Here is a 19,798-nt window from a genome sequence, read left to right as displayed (position 1 = left end):
AGGCAAAACAAAAGAAAAGTAACAAAACATAAATTTCAATAAAAAAATGGATTCTTTTTTTATTGCAAACAAAAAACTAATAAGTTAGTAAACAAACTATACAGTATAACTTTAGTTTAAGGTAATACAATAGGAAATAACTATTATTTAATAATATACACCACATGTTATTACAAATAAAATCGGACAAGAGGTATACTCTAATATTGTATGTATTAATAAATAATTTTTTGTTTGTTTATAGGTAGTGAATTGCTCGTGCTAAAATGAGTTATTGACAGTCATTAACTTGTGGAATATTTGACAGCAATTTTTTGTTGTTTTGGGATTGGCTTAAACTTAAAATATACTTTACTCCCAGTAATTCCTAATGGTGTTATGGAAACCCCTTAAGCATGTCATGTTTGATGCTCCACAAAACAATCATATTTAGGCTGCAGCAGTGATTACGAATTATGATCAATATATAGATTAACCAAAAACTGTTTCCTGGGTAACCAAAGTCGCATGTTTACTAAACTGCCAAGTGAACATTCATCAGCTGACCTGCAGTCCAGTCCTACCTCAATATTCTTTTGTTTTGTTTACTTTCAGTCTCACCAAAATATATGGTTGTGAGTAGAAAAAAATTTTAGTGATTTTATCTCAGAGAAAAAATTTGAACATACAAATGATAGTGTTTAATATGTCTAAAAAATATAAATAAACAAATATGCCGTTTCTTAAGTGTTACAAGGAACCAAGGTCAAGAATTCTAGAAGAATCAACAAAAAGGAATGGTCTTAAACATGCAATCTTCAGTGTCAGTGGAGAAAAGTACAAGGGAGAGTGGAAAAACAACTTGAAACATGGTCAGTGTGAACAGATTATATTTCGGATTTTTTTAATTTTAATGGTTGTAAGGCTAGTTTTGTTATCTGCAATCAACCTCATGCTCATGCTATGCTCATGCTATGCTCATGCTATGAATCAAAATAACCGAAAGAGAAATTAAAACCCAGGTCTATAAAGTCAATCTTTCTGAGTAATAAAACCAGCAAAATTAATATAGTCAATGGTAGTATGCTTTAAGTGTTTTTATACAGCTATTAGCATTTCAATACAACTAGACATTCCACCCCCATGTTAAATTTGTAGCCAGATTTTTTATAAAAATTGTCTTAGTTGATGTGAGCCACCTACAGATTGCGCTGATCTAAATTACTAAATTTCCGAATACGCAATATTTTTAACCAAGTCAAACTTAGGGAATGACTTATGATGAGTTATAGCAACTGTTATGACCCATCAACCTGGTCAGCAACAAAAAATCTATATAAAATCCAATGTATGTTTGTTTGTATGTATGTATGTTTGTCCTTTATGGACTCCGAAACCGCTCGACAAATTGTAGGCTAATGAAACTTTCAGGCATTATTAAGCATTATTCAAGGATGGTTTGTGTGAAGTTTGGTGCAGATCCGTAAAAAGGGCTCCGCCCCAGTGGCTCTGAAGTTTCCCATGTTAACCTTATGAGTACTCATATTTAAATGTAATTTAAGAATCTTAACAGCTGGTTCAACTAATCAATTTGATTCTGTGATGTTCAATAGTATTAAACAGTTAATAGGTTTACCAACAGGGTGCAGCACTATTATTTTTTTTAATTTATGACAACAGCTAATTTCGAATTTCAACCTGGAGGCGAGTTAGCGTCGCGAACGAGCTAAGCTGTAGGCAAGTGAGCACAGCGAACGAGCTCCAACCCAAAGGTGAGTGAGCGTAGCGAACGAACTTCAACCAGGACGTGATTGAGCCATGCGAACGAGCTCATCTTGAAAATGAACGAGCTTTTGACATAAAACCATTAGGACAGGACGACGTCTGTCGGGTCAGCTAGTAAGGTATAAAATAGAATTTTAGACACTAGCGCATTCTGTGACTGGCTCACACAACTAAATTCTTTTTTAATAAAAAAATTGGCTACAGCTGGTTATGTAGATAGGAAGTCTACTTCCTACTACTTACAAAAAAAATTCAAAAAATTTTAAATTTAAAATTTCCATGGTATTCTTATAGAGAATAAGAAACTGTTATAGTTCGCTTCTTTAAACTTGGCAAATTTATTTATTTTATACTAAGCTATTAACATTTTACAAAAAACTAACTTTATTACCCTCACTGTAGCAGTAGTAGCAAACCTAGGGGATGTTCGTTAAACCATTGTTATTTAAATAGATTTAAGTGAAAATCAAATAAGGGAATGAAAATTCACTTAGTCTACAGGTTTGCTGCGGCAGGGGTATTTTATACTATGTACTTTTTCCAAATTAAGATGTATATACCTCTATTAGTTCATTTTAGTTTTTTTTTAGCGCATTTCCCATATATTAGCGAATTTCCCATATAGGGAATAAGCTATTAGCGTAGTACTCATGGTAAAACCTGGACCCGGGACCGATTTACTTTTTTCGTTTTGAGGTCCCTAGAGACCAAAAACATCATCGGTTCAAATTCACATATAATATATATATATGTCCGTTAGCACGATAACTCGGGCAAAAATCATCCGATTTTGATTAAATTTGGTACAGTTCCCGAAAAAGCATGATCGGACTATGGGAACAGGGGTTTATGGGGTAAAAATTGGTTTTTCCCATTTTTGACCCTAAAAACTTAAATTTTAGTAATTTCTTTCAAAACCATTTTGTAGAGCTTAAAAAAACTAATAATTTAGTATATTGAGGCGTTATTATGTGCCTAATGGTTACGGAGAAAATTCCAAAAATCTGTAAATACCCATGTTATTTTTATGGAGAATAAGTAAACTGTTGTAGTTTGCTTGTTTATGAACATATTTTGATCAAATTTGGAAAATGCATTCATTTCACCCTAAACTATTACATTTTACAAAAAAAAACACCTTTTTACCCTCCCTATTGCAGCAAACCTATAAGTACTCGTTAAACTAATGTTATTTAAATAGGGAATAGATGTGATATTTTTAAGGAGACGTTTTAGTGTAAATCCAATCAGGCAAATGGAAATTCACTTAGTCTGCAGGTTTGCTGCAGCGGGGGTATTTTATTTATGTCATAGACCACATTTAATAAACAGAATTGGTCATTTCAGGCAAAGGGTCACAATTGTGGAAAAACAAGCACATGTATGAAGGCGACTGGTTGAATGGTCAGAGGCATGGCTATGGAGTGCTGTCAAAAATACTTGACGATGGAGTAACACAGATACTGCTTTATGATGGGGATTGGCAGTATGGAAAACCAGAGGTGTAAATTCATTATAATAACTAATAGCATTTAACACTAAATTTTAATCACATAGGCCTAACTTATTTTCATATACTGTAATGTTAATGTAATATTAGATTTTTATTTTAAATCAGGTACTTTATAGCAGTTTTTTTACTAGAGAGTAAGTTTGTAAGCTGTCCAGTTAATATGTGCCTCAATCGATAAGTTTTGATAAATCTACTTGACAAACTTACTACTTCTGTCACTTACCTTCTACTTTTTATAAAATATTCCTGATAGTTTTTTTCCCTAATCACTCTGTCAAACCTACACAGAATTTGTAATTCTTTTCGTTAATGTCTCACTAACAAGCTAAGTTAAGCAGTTCTACCATCATTTGACACCAATAAAATTATTGGTATCATGCATACAAAGAATATCTTTTCACAGGGTTTTGGGAGAAAACACTCTGGAGACGAGTATTACGAGGGAGAGTTTAAGTCAGGCAAACGTCACGGACAAGGCAGAATGTGGTTTGCTGACGGATCGTTCTATGACGGGACATGGGTGGACAACATGAAGAACGGGCTAGGACTGTTTGTTTACCGTAGGTTTGCCTCAATTTGTCAAGATTTTATAAATGTTAGTTCGGTACAGGCTTGACTTTCATTCCATGGATGCATAGGGCCGAAACAAATACTTTCCACTCCACAGTACACAATTTTTGGAGTGATTTGTTTTGCTAAGTTTCAAACTTCTATTCGAATCTTAGCCCACTGACCACTTAAAGTCATCTTTGGCCTTCGATCAATTTATAAAAAAAAACTTTCCAACTTACCAAATAACTATTTGAGCACGTGTTTCAGGTGCTTGAAGGAGGCTCAGGAATCGTTATAAAAACCATATAATTTGCCCAATGTCCCTGAGAGGACTTCTAGATTTTAATAAATAATGTCCTAATCTCAAACCTCATTCCAGATGCATTTGTTACGCAAGTATAGTAGGCCCATACGTTGTTCATTGCTGTTAGGTTTTTAGAAAGACATTGGCAATAAAACGTCAACCATTCTGTTTTGAGTTTACTTGAGTTTTAGCAAATTTCCCCATAGGGAAGTAGCTTTTACTGTAGATGGCACAATAAGACCATGATTCAGAACCAATTTGTTTTTTTCATTTTGATGTGACCAGGCCAAAAACACAATTTGTTCAAATATTTATATATATTACATAAATACATATTATATGTATATATATATATATATATATATATGTATAAATGTATCCATGACTCGATTTAGCTTGAAGGTGTAGGGTGAGATAAACAAACCAACAAGATTGGGTCATGGGAATGGGTATTATGAAACTTTTAAATGGTTGTAACGTTTTGGATAAAGTTAGAAGGACTATAACATACTAAATTTTAATCAAAAGAACTCAAAGAGTTTTTTTTTTATCTGATTGATCTGTTTTGCAATCACTTTTTATCCATAATTTTTACAGCAATAACTTACTCGACAAACTTAATACTTGTGTCACTTTACCTACTACTTTTTATAAAATATTCCTGGTAGTTTTTTTTCTAATCGCTATAATTAGGATTGTACCAATTTGTTGAGTTAAAAGGGCTCTAACATACTAAATTTTAATTAATCAAAATCATTCAAACTGTTTTCTTGAAAATTCATTTTTTTCTAATTTATGGGTTTTGTAGAAAAATTTTCATTAAAAATCTAGATTAAAAAAAAAATTAAAAAAAAAACTCCTTCAGATACCATGGATTAGTGCCTACTGCCTACATTCTAAATTTCATCAAAATCGGACCACAGGTGGTCTGTTGCTATCTGTACACATCCACACACACAATTTGGCAAATTTGTTTCATACTAAGCTATTAACATCTCAATAAAAAAAAAACACACTTTATTAACTTCCCTGTAGCAGTAAGACATTAAAATTAATGTCATTTTAATAGAAAATAGATCTGACAATTTTATGGGAATATTTTAGTGAAAATCCAACCAAGTAAATGGAAATTAGCTTGCAGGTTTATTTGATAATATCCTGGACTAAAAGATTGACTAAGAAATGTATAGTCCTTTCATAAACGATCTCTCTGTTAAAAATACCAAGCTACTTGAGGATAACAAAGCCTAAATAAAACCCTAAAGAAGCCTAAAGAGGATAAAGGTTGTTAAGTTGAAACCGCTTGAACAAGCTTCAAAGTCAATTACAAAGTTTTGGAATGGGGCATGAGATAGCTTGTCTTGTCTTGTAGGTGGGAATCGCATGACACAGTCACTATATTAATAATCCTAAATAGAAATTACTGTACAAAATTACAACTTCAAACTAAAAATCTGACCATAGAACTGTTGGATGAAATTAGAATTTTTCTGCTGTTAAAAGGTTAGATAGTAGGGAACTAGACTAAAGTCTGACTACATTTGAAATTAAATAAAAAAAATTTATTTATTTACACAAGCACATGGCCTTTTCTTACACCTTAACCTTTACATAAGTATACAACAAATATTTTATTAAATAAATCAGTTTACAATGAATCAAAATAGAAATCATAAATACAGAAACTAATTACTAACCCCACCGCAGCAAACCTGCAAACCAAGCGAATTTCCATTTCCCTAATTTGATTTTCAATTAATTCTATTTAAATAACATTAGGTTTAACGAGCACCAAGGTTTGCTGCTACAGGAAGGGTAATAAAGTGTGTTTTTAGACGAATATTATTATCTTAGTATAAAACTAGCAGAGTACCCGTCCTTCGTACGGGGTTGTCGTATTAATTATAAAAATGCTTATTGCATTTATACTCGTGCTTTGCATTTGCAATGGGAGAGGACACGGTTTGAGAAAATTCACATCCATAGTGTTCTACCACTACACATAAACCCCCCCCCCCGCAGCAAACCTGCAGACTAAGCAAATTTCCATTTGCCTGGTTGGATTTACATTAAAATGTCCCTTTAAAACATCACATTTATTCCCTATAGCTGCTGTACCCGTGCTTTGCATGGGAAGAGAAATTGGAGATGAGAAACTTTACCTATTAATAACAAAAAATCTTATCAGTTAAATCTATCTTATAAAATAATGTAAGCATATAAAAAAATTAATTGATTTAAATTTAATATCATATTGAATAAAATAGGAGACATTTAACAATCAAAAAACTATATAAAAAATAGTGCTAGTCATCTGATTATCTTACCCATATTTTTTACTTTATGACAATGAATAATGCAATCAAACCTATAACAAAATAGCATACATATTGGTGCTCGATTAAAACTTTATCTTGTAGTATCTCGTCAGTGGAAAATGTCGATTGAAATTTGATTATGTTGAATGATGACTTTCCAGAGTGATTTTAAAACATTCAATACAAAAAATTGATTAATTGAACACAACAAAGAAGAGAAATAAAATACATTTTAACCCATAAACCAGTACCCCAAGAGGTATAGTAATTATAAGTGCATCACATACTAAATGAATGAAGTTGACCAAGCCATAAAAAAAAAACAGGAAGACAAAGAAAGATTTACATCTGGCAATTTTTGAATGGTAGGTAATAGAACAAATGATAAATACCTAATGACAAATAATAACAAATAATAAATAACAGTGGGAAATGACATATAAAAATAAACACTGGAACAGTTATGATCTGACCCTTGTTAACGAAGGGCTTCTTCGTAAACAATGTTGGCCGTTCGACCATTTGGAGCATGGAGGAATAAATTTCTCGATGATCGCACTCTAGAACATGCAACATATAGCTGTCCATGAGAAAAACATCCTGATTTATGTAATTCAACGCCAGCTGTCGACAGTGTCTGACCCTGAGCTTTGTTGATGGTCAAAGCAAAGCATACAGAGACGGGAAACTGTAGGCGCTTAAATTCGAATGGGTAGTTGCTGGGGATTAATGGTATTCGGGGGATAAATACCACCTCCCCAGCTCCACATCCTGTCAGGATGTCTGCCTCGATGACATATCTGTGTAGCCGACGAACACGAAGGCGAGTCCCATTACACAGCTTCGGTGGATGTAAATTACGCAATAGCATTATTGGGGCTCCAACTTTAAGTGTTAGCTCGTGAGCCGGCAATCCAGGGGCTGTGACAGAGTCTAGGAACTCAGTAGGGTAGTGGACCGCGTCGTCCTGGCTGAGAACCGTGTTAACAGATGTATACGTCTGTTCTTCGCTGGTGAAAAGAGACATCACCTTGATGTTCAATTCGTTGGCCTGTTCGTTTGTTGGCGCCAAGATTGCTTTGTTACAGAGCCAGCCACTGTCCATATTTAATATACCTTCAATTCCTGGATAGACACTGTCGATGAGGTTTTGTTGAGATGTGACTATGGTGCCCAGAGACGGAGGAATGACAATAACTCCACTTTCATTTATCAGTGACCCATTCCCAACATGTAAAAGAACACTGGCGAATTCCTCCAAATCTGGTTCATTCCCTAAATTAACTCTCATATTCGTAGTTAATGAAAGACGATTTACAGTCGGCCACAGCTTGGATCTCTTCAGAGAAGCATTTACTTCGTCAGCACGTGTTCCCCGCACGACAACAGGCAGAGTTTGTCTGAAATCTCCGGAGAACAAAACTGTTACTCCCCCCATTGTGTTATTACTCTCTCTTATATCTCTCAATGTTCTATCCAAAGCTTCGACTGACAATTATTGGCCATCGTGCATTCATCCCAGACTATGAGTGAACATTCTCTCAGTAATTGGGCCATAGAGGAGTTTCTTGAAATTGCACATATCGGGAATTCCATATGGTCAACATTAATGGGAATTTTGAACGTAGAATGGGCCGTTCTTCCACCAGGTAGAAGGGTAGCTGCAATACCTGAGGACGCCGTAGCCAAGGCAATTTTGCTAACACTTCTAACCTTAGCTAAAATTATATTTATTAAGAATGTTTTCCCTGTTCCTCCAGGTGCATCAAGGAAAAACATATTGTTGTCCGTTGGATTCTCTGTACTGTAGATGACACGATCATAAACAATTCGTTGATCCTCTGTGAGTTGTGGTAAGTTCTGTGTGACAAATTCGTTCAGTTCAACTCGATCATAACAGGTCTCCTTTAGATAATCAAAGTTAAAATGGTTGTTTGCCGTGGCCGGAACAGGAAGTCCATAGCTATCTAGCTGAAGTCCTCCGATGGATGTGATAATTTCCTGTATCTTTGACAGGCACAGATCATAAAGGTTAGGACTGTTTTGAAATGTTATATTTTCATCCACCTGTTGAGCAGTCCTTAAGAAGTCCTCCGACATAGAGTCTTTGAACAACGTCCATAGTTCGAGGGGATGACTCAAGTTACAAAAAACTACCAGCACACTGAAAAGGTCTCTCAGTTTGGAAGGACTGTCTGCGACGGCTGCCTCTCTCATTGTTGCTTCCCAACATACATCGTCCTCTAAAAGACCGAGAGCTCTGCAGGCAGACTGAAAGGTTTCTTGCAATTCACCATCAACGGTCTTAAGGTCATCAAAAGATGTGGGACCTCGAACGGTGTGCAGAAGCAGTCGAAGATAGTATCGCTCGCTGCTGTTAGGATGGACAGTATACACTCTTCCTATGCAAGAGTCCTGTCTTACATCAGGATGTCCTGGCACTGGTGTTCCTCTTCGTCTCCTACTCCAACCTCTTTGTTTCGTGTACGTATAGTAGGAGGGAACTTCGTTGTAGAGTAAAGTCCTGGCAAAAGCATCAGTCTGACAAAGGTTGAAGAATGCCATGAGAGTAGTATCTTGTTCCATTCTGTCTCTCACATTATTTGGTTGAAAATAAACGTTTTGTTCATCGGGTAGGTGAACTTCCAAGTGCATTACAGAAGGGAATCTCTCATGAATAGGGAAGGACAACAACCTCCATACTGCCTCAGACGAACAAATGTACCTACCACTCTGGTATGTTTGAATTTAATCTGTGTCAACCATGGAAAATGTAGCTTGATCAGTGCCCTTATTGATGTATTTGCAGATGTATTTGATTGACTTTACACTGCTACAATATTCAACGTTGATGGCGTTTCAAACATTCGAGACAATACAGGAGAGTACGGTACAACCCATCTATTATCCATTGTAATGTCTTCGTTCCCAACTTTAATAAGAACTTGTTGACCCCCATCCTCTGGAGCGCGTCTTCTGTATGTGGGATATCCATTGTCTGCCATAGTTGTTTCCTTAACAAATGGCCTAGGGTACCTTTTGCTGCAGTGGCCTTCTTTCATACAGGGAAGTCTCCGTTGCCTTACGTTAAAAGCTCCGCACGGGCCATGTAGCATGTGAGTCTTAACTATATCAGAAAGTATAGGATCATCCTCAGGGTTTGGCAACTCTGCGGAAATAACTTGATCAACTCTTTTAGGAGGAATAGGCTCTTCTAACCAAATCAGAATATGTGCATGAGGAAGGCCACGCTTCTGCCATTACACCGAGTACATGTAGCATCGTACTGAGCCATATAACTGACCTCTAGTTAGAACCGTCATGAGGCTTTGCAGTTTGAGGTGGAAAACCCGGGAAACAATATCATATCGGTCCTGAGCAGTTTGCATTTCTGTAATCACATTGGTTATTTCTAGCCACTTTGGGTTGGTTGTCATTGTAATAAATAAGTCAGGACGCCCAAACTTTCGAACATAACAGAAAGCATCTTGAGTTCTTGAATGCATATACCTTGGTCCTCCAGTGAATGTAGATGGTAAAATTACTCAAATCAAATCAAATCAAAATCCTTTATTTCGTATAAAATAGACAATATTTACAAAATGTAATACATGCAATAGAAATAGGTTTTAAATGTATAACTAAAATAAACGAAATTAATCCCACATGGGATAACCCGTGCGTGGGAGTGAGTCGTATGATGTTTGATTAGAAAGAATTAAAAGGTTTGATAACAAAAAACAGGTACTTCTAATAATTAAAGTGCGGGCAAGACTCCAAAGCGCCAGCGGAGTCATGACATAGTAAATTAGGCCCACTATGTACTTTTAATCTACCATGTAGATAACAACTATCAGTGTCATGATGACCTACCCCATCCCTAACCAACCCGAACACCCCCCCCCCCCACCCTCCCCCCACATACACACACACACACCAACACACATCCACACACTGATACACTCAGCTGTCCTCGGTCCCAACACCAACAAGCGGCTGGTAGCCCTAGGGTACTAGGGCCGTCAATGCTCTGTCCCTGTGGCACAGAATCGAGAACTGCACACACCTACACACACACACGCACACGCACTCACACACACACAGCAATGTCACGCACACCTGTATCAGCTGTCAACCTATTGTCTGTATATAGAAACTAATAAACTATTAGCTCCATCCCTACCAATGAGATTAAGCCAGTGAACAATGTGTTTTTTGTACGTTGAAATTGAGTGTCTGCCGTATTCTCGTAAGTCTAGTGGAAGGTTAGAATAAATGATGTGTGCAACATAATAACAGTTAGTGGTAGAAAATGTCTTTGTAAGTCTGGGTAAGCGTATACCTTGGCCTAGTGCACGTCGAGTATTATGGTCATGTTGTGGACGGTCAAAGAGCGTCTCATGGTGTTTGTAAATAAACAGTGAAACTGTTCTGATGAAAAGTTGTCTTACATCAAGCACATTCATTTCAGTGAACAGAGTTTCAGAAGGGTATTGCCTACACCTGCCGAGTGCCGCTTTTATGATTGCCTTTTGTGTTACAACGAGAGGTTGTAGAATGTTGCTGTAAGCACCACCCCAGGCAATTATCCCCCCCTCAAGCAGCGACTGTACATAAGCAAAATATGCATTTTTAATTTCATCTTTTTCAAGGAATTGGTGTAGTTGACGAAAAGCAAATATCAACTTTCTTAACTTTTTGTTTAAATATGACACGTGATCTGTCCATGACAATTTCGAATCAAATACAACTCCAAGATATTTATAATTTTGAACTCTATTTATTACTGGACAATTACAGTTATTTCCGGTTTCTTGACCACATGAATGAATTTTGATTTCGTTGCGAAGTGTGTCACTTCGAGCTCTTAAGGAAATTGGAATGAATTTTGTTTTGGTGACGTTTAGCGTTAAAATATTCTGATCAAACCATTTTTTAATTTTCGATACACCTCTTTCGGCATTGGCAAAAGCTGAGTCCCAAGTTTCTCCTTGGAATAAAACTAAGGTGTCATCGGCGAAGAGGTAAAATTCACCTTCAATGTCCAATTTCACAAGATTATTAATGTATATCAAGAATTGTAAAGGCCCTAACGTGCTACCTTGAACCACACCACTTTTCGTCCCATTTGCTCTACGTTGTCATCTCGTCTAAGAGCATCTTGGAGGTGTATGCAATTTTCTGCTCTTAACTCTTTTTGATGGGTTCGGACATATAGTAGCCTTTCACTCCCACCTTTGCATACATGTCTACTAAGTACTGGTTTAAAAGCTGTTTAAAGTGGTGAATATGATTCGCGTTGTTTTCCCTTACCATTATGCGATACGCACAAAACTCCCGGGAGCTTGTTTTCTTGTTGGTTGGCTCTCTAGTATTTGGATCTACATGTTTCAAGTCGAAACTATAACCATCCTCACCTCTGCAAAACATAAGTGGGTACTGTAGGGCATCATATGAACGGTGAGTTTCGTAGATTCGCTTCAAACCATCTTCTCTTGAGTTCAAGATGATATCACGATTATCACTGGGGTCCCCAACCATCAACACAGCAACCTCACTGACCGTTGGCTCGTTATATCTGCCTGGGTGTTCTCCTGCAGGACATCTGTCAGCCCTAATAACAATTTTCAAATCAGGTAAATCTAGAGGCAATGTTTCTAGCGCAGATTTAAAACTTAGTAAGTATGAGTTATTGTTTTTCAGCATGGTCTGCAATTCAGCTAATACATCAGGTTCAAGGTCTTGAAACAAATTTCGCCTTCTTTCAAGTTGATCCTGGTCATTTCCTACAAAATAATATATTTGTAAGAAAGATGGTGGCTGGCCAGGTGGTGGTAAAAGAGACCCAATCAGGTGATAAATTTGTCCCTGTATCTTGAATGTTGGCATATAGGCTCCTTCCCGGATCTCATTGCCTCCGAAGGATGTCATCTGGAAGGCACTGTTGTAAGCTCTGATATTTCTAAGAAAGTTTCTTGATTGAGGGGAATTTTCTGATATAAGAGACCGGAGAGGCTCGGGTGCCTCTAAAATAGGCGCAAGGGACACTTTACCTGAAGCACAGCATATTCCAGGTGGTTCTTTTTCCCATGTCAACGCATTACAAAATCTGCAAGCTTTATTGAATTCTCCAATATTTGCAGCTTGACTATAGTTTATATGCGGGTCATACAGGAATCCACTGTTGTGTTGGTTTTGCCAGTATATAAGGTTTCTGTGTGCGTGTCGTGTCCTCTCTTGTTCAAGCCTGTGACTTCTCTCTCGGGCAGTCTCAAGTTGCCGTGTTATACGATGTCTTTCAGCGTCTGCAGCCATTCGGGTATTTATTTCATCCTGGTGTTGATTGGTCCTGTGAAACTGAATTCGATCGGATGAACTATTTAACATCAAATTGCTTTCATGTACACGCATTCGGTATCTCTCGTTATCAGATAAATGGCGATCTTCCTGCTGCTCCGCAGTTTCAACCATTAGGTAAAAAAGATATTTAAAATTTAATGTTTAGTAATAAAGTTCCCAAAATTGGTTATTTCTTGAAACTATGTAAGGATACTTTACAATTAAATGTCTCACCTCACGCTCCTCTTCAGTCTCGTTTTCTCTATTCAATGTTTGTCGCACTCTGTCCTCTTTACGTCTAGCCTAAATAAACAAATGAATAAATATTATCTATGTCTGTAACATAAAACAATCCGTATAAATTACCCTTGAAAAAGTGTTCTTTTTGACGCGTTGAAAGAGTTGGTAGTAGGCCTAAAACTAAAACACATTGAAAAAATTTCCTTTTTTATGTAATATGATTCTGAGCAATGTAAAGACAAAACTCTAATTTTATTTATATAGATTTATCTCATAAAATCTCAAAAATGTGTTATCTTGTGAAACTATGTAAAATAGTTGAACCGATTTTGGCGTGAGAGTGGTTTTTAGGTCCAAGCAGGGGTTCAGTAGGTATATATTATAAATTGTGGAATCGCCTCACCTCACGCTCCTCTTCAGTTTCATTCGCTCTATTGAGTTTTTTTCGCACTCTGTCAACTCCTCTTCATGCCTAAATAAATAAATAAATAAATAAATATAAGTTATGTTTGTGGAATGTATTGTAAAGATTAAATTATCCTTGAAAACACATCCTTTTTAGCATACAGAGAGTAATGTTAGTATAACGTAGGGTCTAATCTATAATAAATAAATATACTATAATTATATCGAAGTAAGAAGTATTTGTTTTATATTGATGAAATAGTTAGTCTTTAAATCTTCAAAATTTTTCATTTGTGCAGGCTAACAAAACTGCAGTAATATAAAACTGTTAACCCTGTTCTGGTCTAGGAGCGGACTTAAGGCCCAATTCGGCAGATCAGAATAGAAAATAAACTCTCAAATTGCCTTACCTCAATCTCTTCTTCAGTCTTATTTTCTTTATTTAAGTTGTGCCACAATCTGTCTTTTTCTTTCCTTGCTTCCCGAACATAGGTGATCTCCATCCGCCTTTTTTTCTTTTGAAGATTTCGTTTTTTCTCTAGTCGGTTCTTTCTGTTTTGAGTAGTTTCATTTTGTTTTGCTCGGTAATGACGTAAATTGTCTGTTCTCCGACGGATATCCCTCTCCTCTTGGGATTGAGTTGTTCGAGAGAGTTTGTGACTCTCTCTATCTCGAGCCAACCGCTGTTCTCGATCTGCATCAGTTTGTTTTGCTCTGAAGCGAGCCACGCGCTGTTGACTTGTGGAAGGTGTAAAGTTTTCGGAAAATGTCTCATCTCGGGATGTGATGGAAGGTTGAAAACTGGCGGAAGGTTGAGAGCTGGTGGAAGGTTGAGAGCTGGTTGAAGGTTGAAAGCTGGTGGAAGGTTGATTAACTTCTACACTCTGAGACTTTCTTCTCCTTTTTGAATCCTGAGAGAGTCTTCCTAAACTACATCTTTTCTTTTGTGGCATTTGCACAAACAAAATAAATTTATGTAAAAAGACTAAATCATTATGTTGTGAAATGAAAACAATCACGTAAAAAAATTGAATATTGAAAAAACTTAATTGAAACAATTCAATCAAGTCATTCGAATGTGGAATGTAAACAAATCTTGTCACTACAATATAAATAATAAAAAAAACATCTGTTCTAGAAAAAACATATGTGATCCACGAATATTAAAACAGAAACGGTATGCATCATTAAAAAACAAATGACGCAACTGGAATCAAATCATGCTGACGTGAAATGTAAACAAATCTTGACACTACAATATAAATAAAAAAAAAACATCTGTTGTAAAAAACAAATGTTATCCACGAATATTAGATCAGAAACGGTATGGATCATAAACGTAAGCAAAATTATATGATAATAATATTAAAATATTGTTTAAAGTATTCACTCTTTAAGTAATGTTTAAAAATATAGTGTGTTTTGGTTATGATACTGCTTCAATATTAGTGTATATATATTACCCTAGGCTGTTTTTTGCAGCAACGATACAAAATGAACCCATCGGTGGTCGTGGTCATGTCGTGGTGTAATGGATAGCGTACTCGACTGTTTTTCAAGAGGTGTCCAGATCGAATCCCAACGGTGACACTAACTTTTTGTCAAAGGTTTTGCTTAGAATGCGATTAACTTACTTCTTAACTGTACTGTACATGTTCTCTTAGAGTTTGAGCCATTTATAGTCCATAATTCGATTATTATCTAATATCTTTTTTATATTATCAGCAAGTTTGGTTGGTATGGTTATGATAGTTTGATTTTAGCGAATTTCCCATATAGGGAATAAGCTATTACCGTAGTACTCATGGTAAGACCTGGACCCGGGACCAATTTTTTTTTTCGTTTTGAGGTCCCCAGAGGCCAAAAATACCATCCGTTCAAATTCATATATATATATATATTTATATATACGAGAGGTCGTCCAGTGGTCGAAACTCGACCAAAAATATGTAATGTACTCACTTATCTATTTTCACCCCACACTGTAAATAAAACATGTGATTGGAGTTTCCTCCATTTGTTTTGATTTTCTGTTTATATTTCGTTGTTATTTCGTAACCAGCATAGCAACGCATAAGATCCATGTTAATTTTTTCAAATTTTTAAACTCATTTTTTGTGCTTATCTTTGAGCCTATTTAAATTTATAAAGGGATTCTGCACACCTACAGGAAAATAGCTTTCCAACGGTATGCGTAGATTTTCCCTACGATGCACACGAGCTGAGAAAAAAGGTTTTAAAGAAACATGCTTGCCTATTAATATATAGATAGATATATATATATGTGTCCGTTAGCGCGATAACTCGAGCAAAAATTAGCCGATTTCGATGAAATTTAGTACAAACGTGTAAACCTACGTTTATTCGAACGAGTTCGCGAACCAGCATGATCGGACCATGGGAACGGGGATTTATGGGGGCTTTTATGGGGTAAAAATGGGTTTTTCCCATTTTTGACCCAAAAAACATAAAATTTTGCAATTTCTTTCCAAACTATATTGTAGAGCTTAAAAAAACAAATAATTTAGTATATTGAAGCGTTATAATGCGCCTAACGGTTACGGAGAAAATTCCAAAAAAATTTAAATTTAAAATTCCCATGTTATTCTTATGGAGAATAAGTAAACTGTTGTAGTTTGCTTGTTTATTAACATATTTTGCCCAAATTTGGAAAATGTTTTTATTTCTTACTAACTATTAACATTTTACATAAAAAAACACTTTTACCCCCCCCCCCCCCCCCTCTTGCAGCAAACCTAAATATGTGTTAAACTGATTCTATTTAAATAGGGAATGAATGCGATATTTTTAAGGAGACATTTTAGTGTAAATCGAATCAGGCAATTGGAAATTCGCTTAGTCTGCAGGTTTGCTGCGGCGGGGGTATTATATTAAAGGATTGGGTAGACCTACGCACCAATAGAAGATGGCTCATAGGTCTATTGATGGAATGGTCTAATGAAGGCAGCGCAATAGCGGTGATAAGTGACATATTGGAAAAGTGAGATTAGCTGGAAAAAACACTGTAACGTTGACAACGAAATCGTAAAGGTCTTCCGGGGTCGCAGCAACACCCTCGATCACCCACTGCAGTACTGTAGTAATTATTTACTTAATAGAACAGCGATCGAAACGCCTTTAATGAGTGGAAATCTCGATTGTAGGCTATTAGTGGCGATTATTTAAAAATTTAAGTTTCCCAGTCTTATACAACACTGATTTGCTGTATTTTCCCTGGTTATCAAAACTTAGAGTTGAATTTTATAGACATAGAATCTGCAGGTTCTTGACCTGGATGTGGATGATGATTAATTTAATTTACAGTTAACATTATAGTACTTGCGATCGATTAAATCCGTTATGCAAGTCAAAAGGTCAATTAACGTACTTGGTTCCTCAATGAATGGTTTTCGATTTGCGTACAAAATGTGATTAGAAATGTTGCAGTATTTGTAAACAAAATGTAATGTAAACAATTAAACATATCAGTGACAGCTAGAAGTGAGAATTGATCCAAACAGCTGTTCGTTATTTCATAAAATGTAATAGTAAACTTTAGAAGAAAACTTGACAAAAATCGAACAAAATTGGGTTTTTGATGGTTTGTTATTTTGTTTTCAAAGAAGCGAGGCCATGTTTTTATAGCCTAAGACACTCTCACCAATTCAGTAAATACAGAAAAATGATTAGAACCTTGATCGGTACTCTAGTTTTCTAGGAGTAGGCCGCGTAAAATGACATATTGGCGTTACAGACCGAGTCACAGAATGGACAGACAGACATACAGACAGAAATTGAGATAAGACTTGTTTCGGATTTCTTAGGCTATGAAACGTAAAAATAACCAAAAACTGCATGATTCTAAGCAATGTACAGACAAAACTGTATCCTATACTCTAATATGAGAAATGTTTGCTTGTATGTATGTATGTATGCTTGCTTGCACAAAGATCTCGAAAACGGCTCCGACGATTTTCTTCAAATGTTGTAAATAGTTTATTTCTGGCCTAAAAACAAGTTTACTGCGGTTAGAACTGCCAACAAAAATCTAATTACGTAGAAAAATGAAACTGAAAATCACATTTTTTTAACATTAGTCTTATGGGTTGCTAGGTAACCATGTTGGCTGAATTAAATAACAAGGAAAAAGTAAACAAAAGACTTGAAGTTGTAGCATGTGTTCATAATAAGCCAACTACCCACAGTATACTAGCAAATTACAAATACAGTACAAAAGGAAAAACATCCCTTGTTAATATTTAGCAAAGATTATACTGAAGATTACTTGGTACATTGTAGTCAAGGGTAGCAGTGCAAAGTCTGGGATCTGTTGATGACGATTAGATTAAGGTATCTGCAATCCTAAAATGCTATGGGAAGGGAAGGAAACAGGTCCGTGACGTAGGAAGTGGTGAAGGAAGTAGTAAAGGCAATCATAAAATGCTATGGGAATAGAGGGAAACAGCTCCGTGACGTAGAAAGTGATGAAGGAAGTAGTAAAGGCGAGCAGTCCGGAGTGTGGGGACTGTTTATGACGATAAGATTAGGGTATCTGCAATCCTAAAATGCTATGGGAAGGGAGGGAAACAGGTCCGCGACGTAGGGAGTGGTGAAGGAAGTAGTCAAGGCGAGTAGTCCGGAGTGTGGGAACTGTTTATGACGATTAGATTAAGGTATCTACAATCGTAAAATGCTATGGGAAGGAAGGAAAACAGGTCCGCGACGTAGGAAGTGGTGAAGGAAGCAGTCAAGGCGAGCTTTCCGGAGTGTGGGAACTGTTTATGACGATTAGATTAAGGGTATGGGCAATCCTAAAATACTATGGGAAGGGAGGGAAACAGGTCCGTGACGTAGGAAGTGGTGAAGGAAGTAGTCTAGGCGAGCTTTCCGGAGTGTGGGAACTGTTTATGACGATTAGATTAAGGTATCTGCAATCGTAAAATGCTATGGGAAGGAAGGAAAACAGGTCCGCGACGTAGGAAGTGGTGAAGGAAGCAGTCAAGGCGAGCTTTCCGGAGTGTGGGAACTGTTTATGACGATTAGATTAAGGTATCTGCAATCCTAAAATGCTATGGGAAGGGAGAAAAACAGGTCCGCGACGTAGGAAGTGGTAAAGGAAGTAGTCAAGACGAGCTGTCCTGAGTGTGGGAACTGTTTATGACGATTAGATTAAGGTATTTGCAATCCAAAAATAACTAATATAATGGTTTTAAATACCTTCAGTCACCAGTTCAAAATAGTCGGCTATTACGACCTAGGTTTCGGCACGAAGTTGTACCATCGTCAGGTTGGCCAGTTTTGAGTGAAGGTGACTGAAGGTATTTAAAACCATTATATTAGTTATTATAACCAGTTCAGGGGCAATCCCACATCTTATGATGTCGAAATTAGAAAATAAAAAAAAATTAATCTTAAAATGCTATGGGAAGGGAGGGAAACAGGTCCGCGACGTAGGAAGTGGTGAAGGAAGAAGTCAAGGCGAGTAGTCCGGAGTGTAGGAACTGTTTATGACAATTAGATTAAGGTATTTGCAATCCTAAAATGCTATGGGAAGGGAGGGAAACAGGTCCGCGACGTAGGAAGTGGTGAAGGAAGTAGTAAAGGCGAGCCGTGTGGAGTTTGGGAATGGATTTATGTACTGTATCTCCAATACTAAGACTGCTTTCAGAGTGAACTAATGATTTTCTCCGAGCAAAGCTCGGTCCCCAGGTACTAACTCTTTAATTTGGTATCCTATACTCTAATACGAGCAATGTTTGCTTGTATGCTTGCTTGCTTGCTTGCTTGCTTGCTTGCAGAAAGATCTCGAAAACGGCTCCGACGATTTTCTTCAAATCTTGTAAATAGTTTATTTTTGGCCTAAAAACGAGTTTTATGCAGTTAGAACTGCCAACAAAAATCTGATTACGTAGAAAAATGAAACTGAAAATCACATTTTTTTAACATTAGTCTTATGGGTTGCTAGGTAACCATGTTGGATGAATTAAATAACAAGGATAAAGCAGGGGTGCCCACAAGGGGGGGCCGTGACGCAGACTGCGTCATTGAAATTCTTGGGGGGGGGCTCAAAAATTCAAATGGGGGGGGTCGGCTAAAGTTAATTGCAACAGTGTTCAACATGACGACAATCCAAAATACATTACGAAATCGCCAGATACAAAGTGGATAAGACAATAGTTATATTATTGAATTAAATTAGTTAGGATTTTAGGATAGTTTAGGATTCGTGTAGAAAGTTATTATTTAAGATTAGCCAGACGTGAGATCTAAGAGAGGGAGCGCACGGGATGGCTCAACTGCTGTGATAGATAAAAGATAACGCGTGGTACAGACACATCCAGCTACACCGCGACTTAAGCACAG

General features: G+C 36.6%; 1 protein-coding gene across 1 annotated transcript in view; it reads left to right on the top strand.

Annotated features, from left to right (window-relative positions):
• Nucleotides 1–577: 577 nt before the first annotated feature.
• LOC129005031 (MORN repeat-containing protein 3-like) overlaps nucleotides 578–19,798 on the top strand; it is a 33,334-nt gene continuing 14,113 nt past the window's right edge. Inside the window, exons 1-3 of the mRNA XM_054433789.1 lie at nucleotides 578–851; nucleotides 3,112–3,266; nucleotides 3,681–3,837. Coding sequence (XP_054289764.1) covers nucleotides 713–851; nucleotides 3,112–3,266; nucleotides 3,681–3,837 — 451 coding nt within the window. The 5' untranslated portion in view covers nucleotides 578–712. The remainder of the gene's footprint in view (nucleotides 852–3,111; nucleotides 3,267–3,680; nucleotides 3,838–19,798) is intronic.

The sequence above is a fragment of the Macrosteles quadrilineatus genome, unplaced genomic scaffold, assembly GCF_028750875.1.
Source record: "Macrosteles quadrilineatus isolate MER2022 unplaced genomic scaffold, UCM_ALF_1.0 Scaffold_1__1_contigs__length_201487025, whole genome shotgun sequence".
NCBI lineage: Eukaryota > Metazoa > Arthropoda > Insecta > Hemiptera > Cicadellidae > Macrosteles > Macrosteles quadrilineatus.
This window is presented reverse-complemented; position numbering and strand designations above follow the sequence as displayed.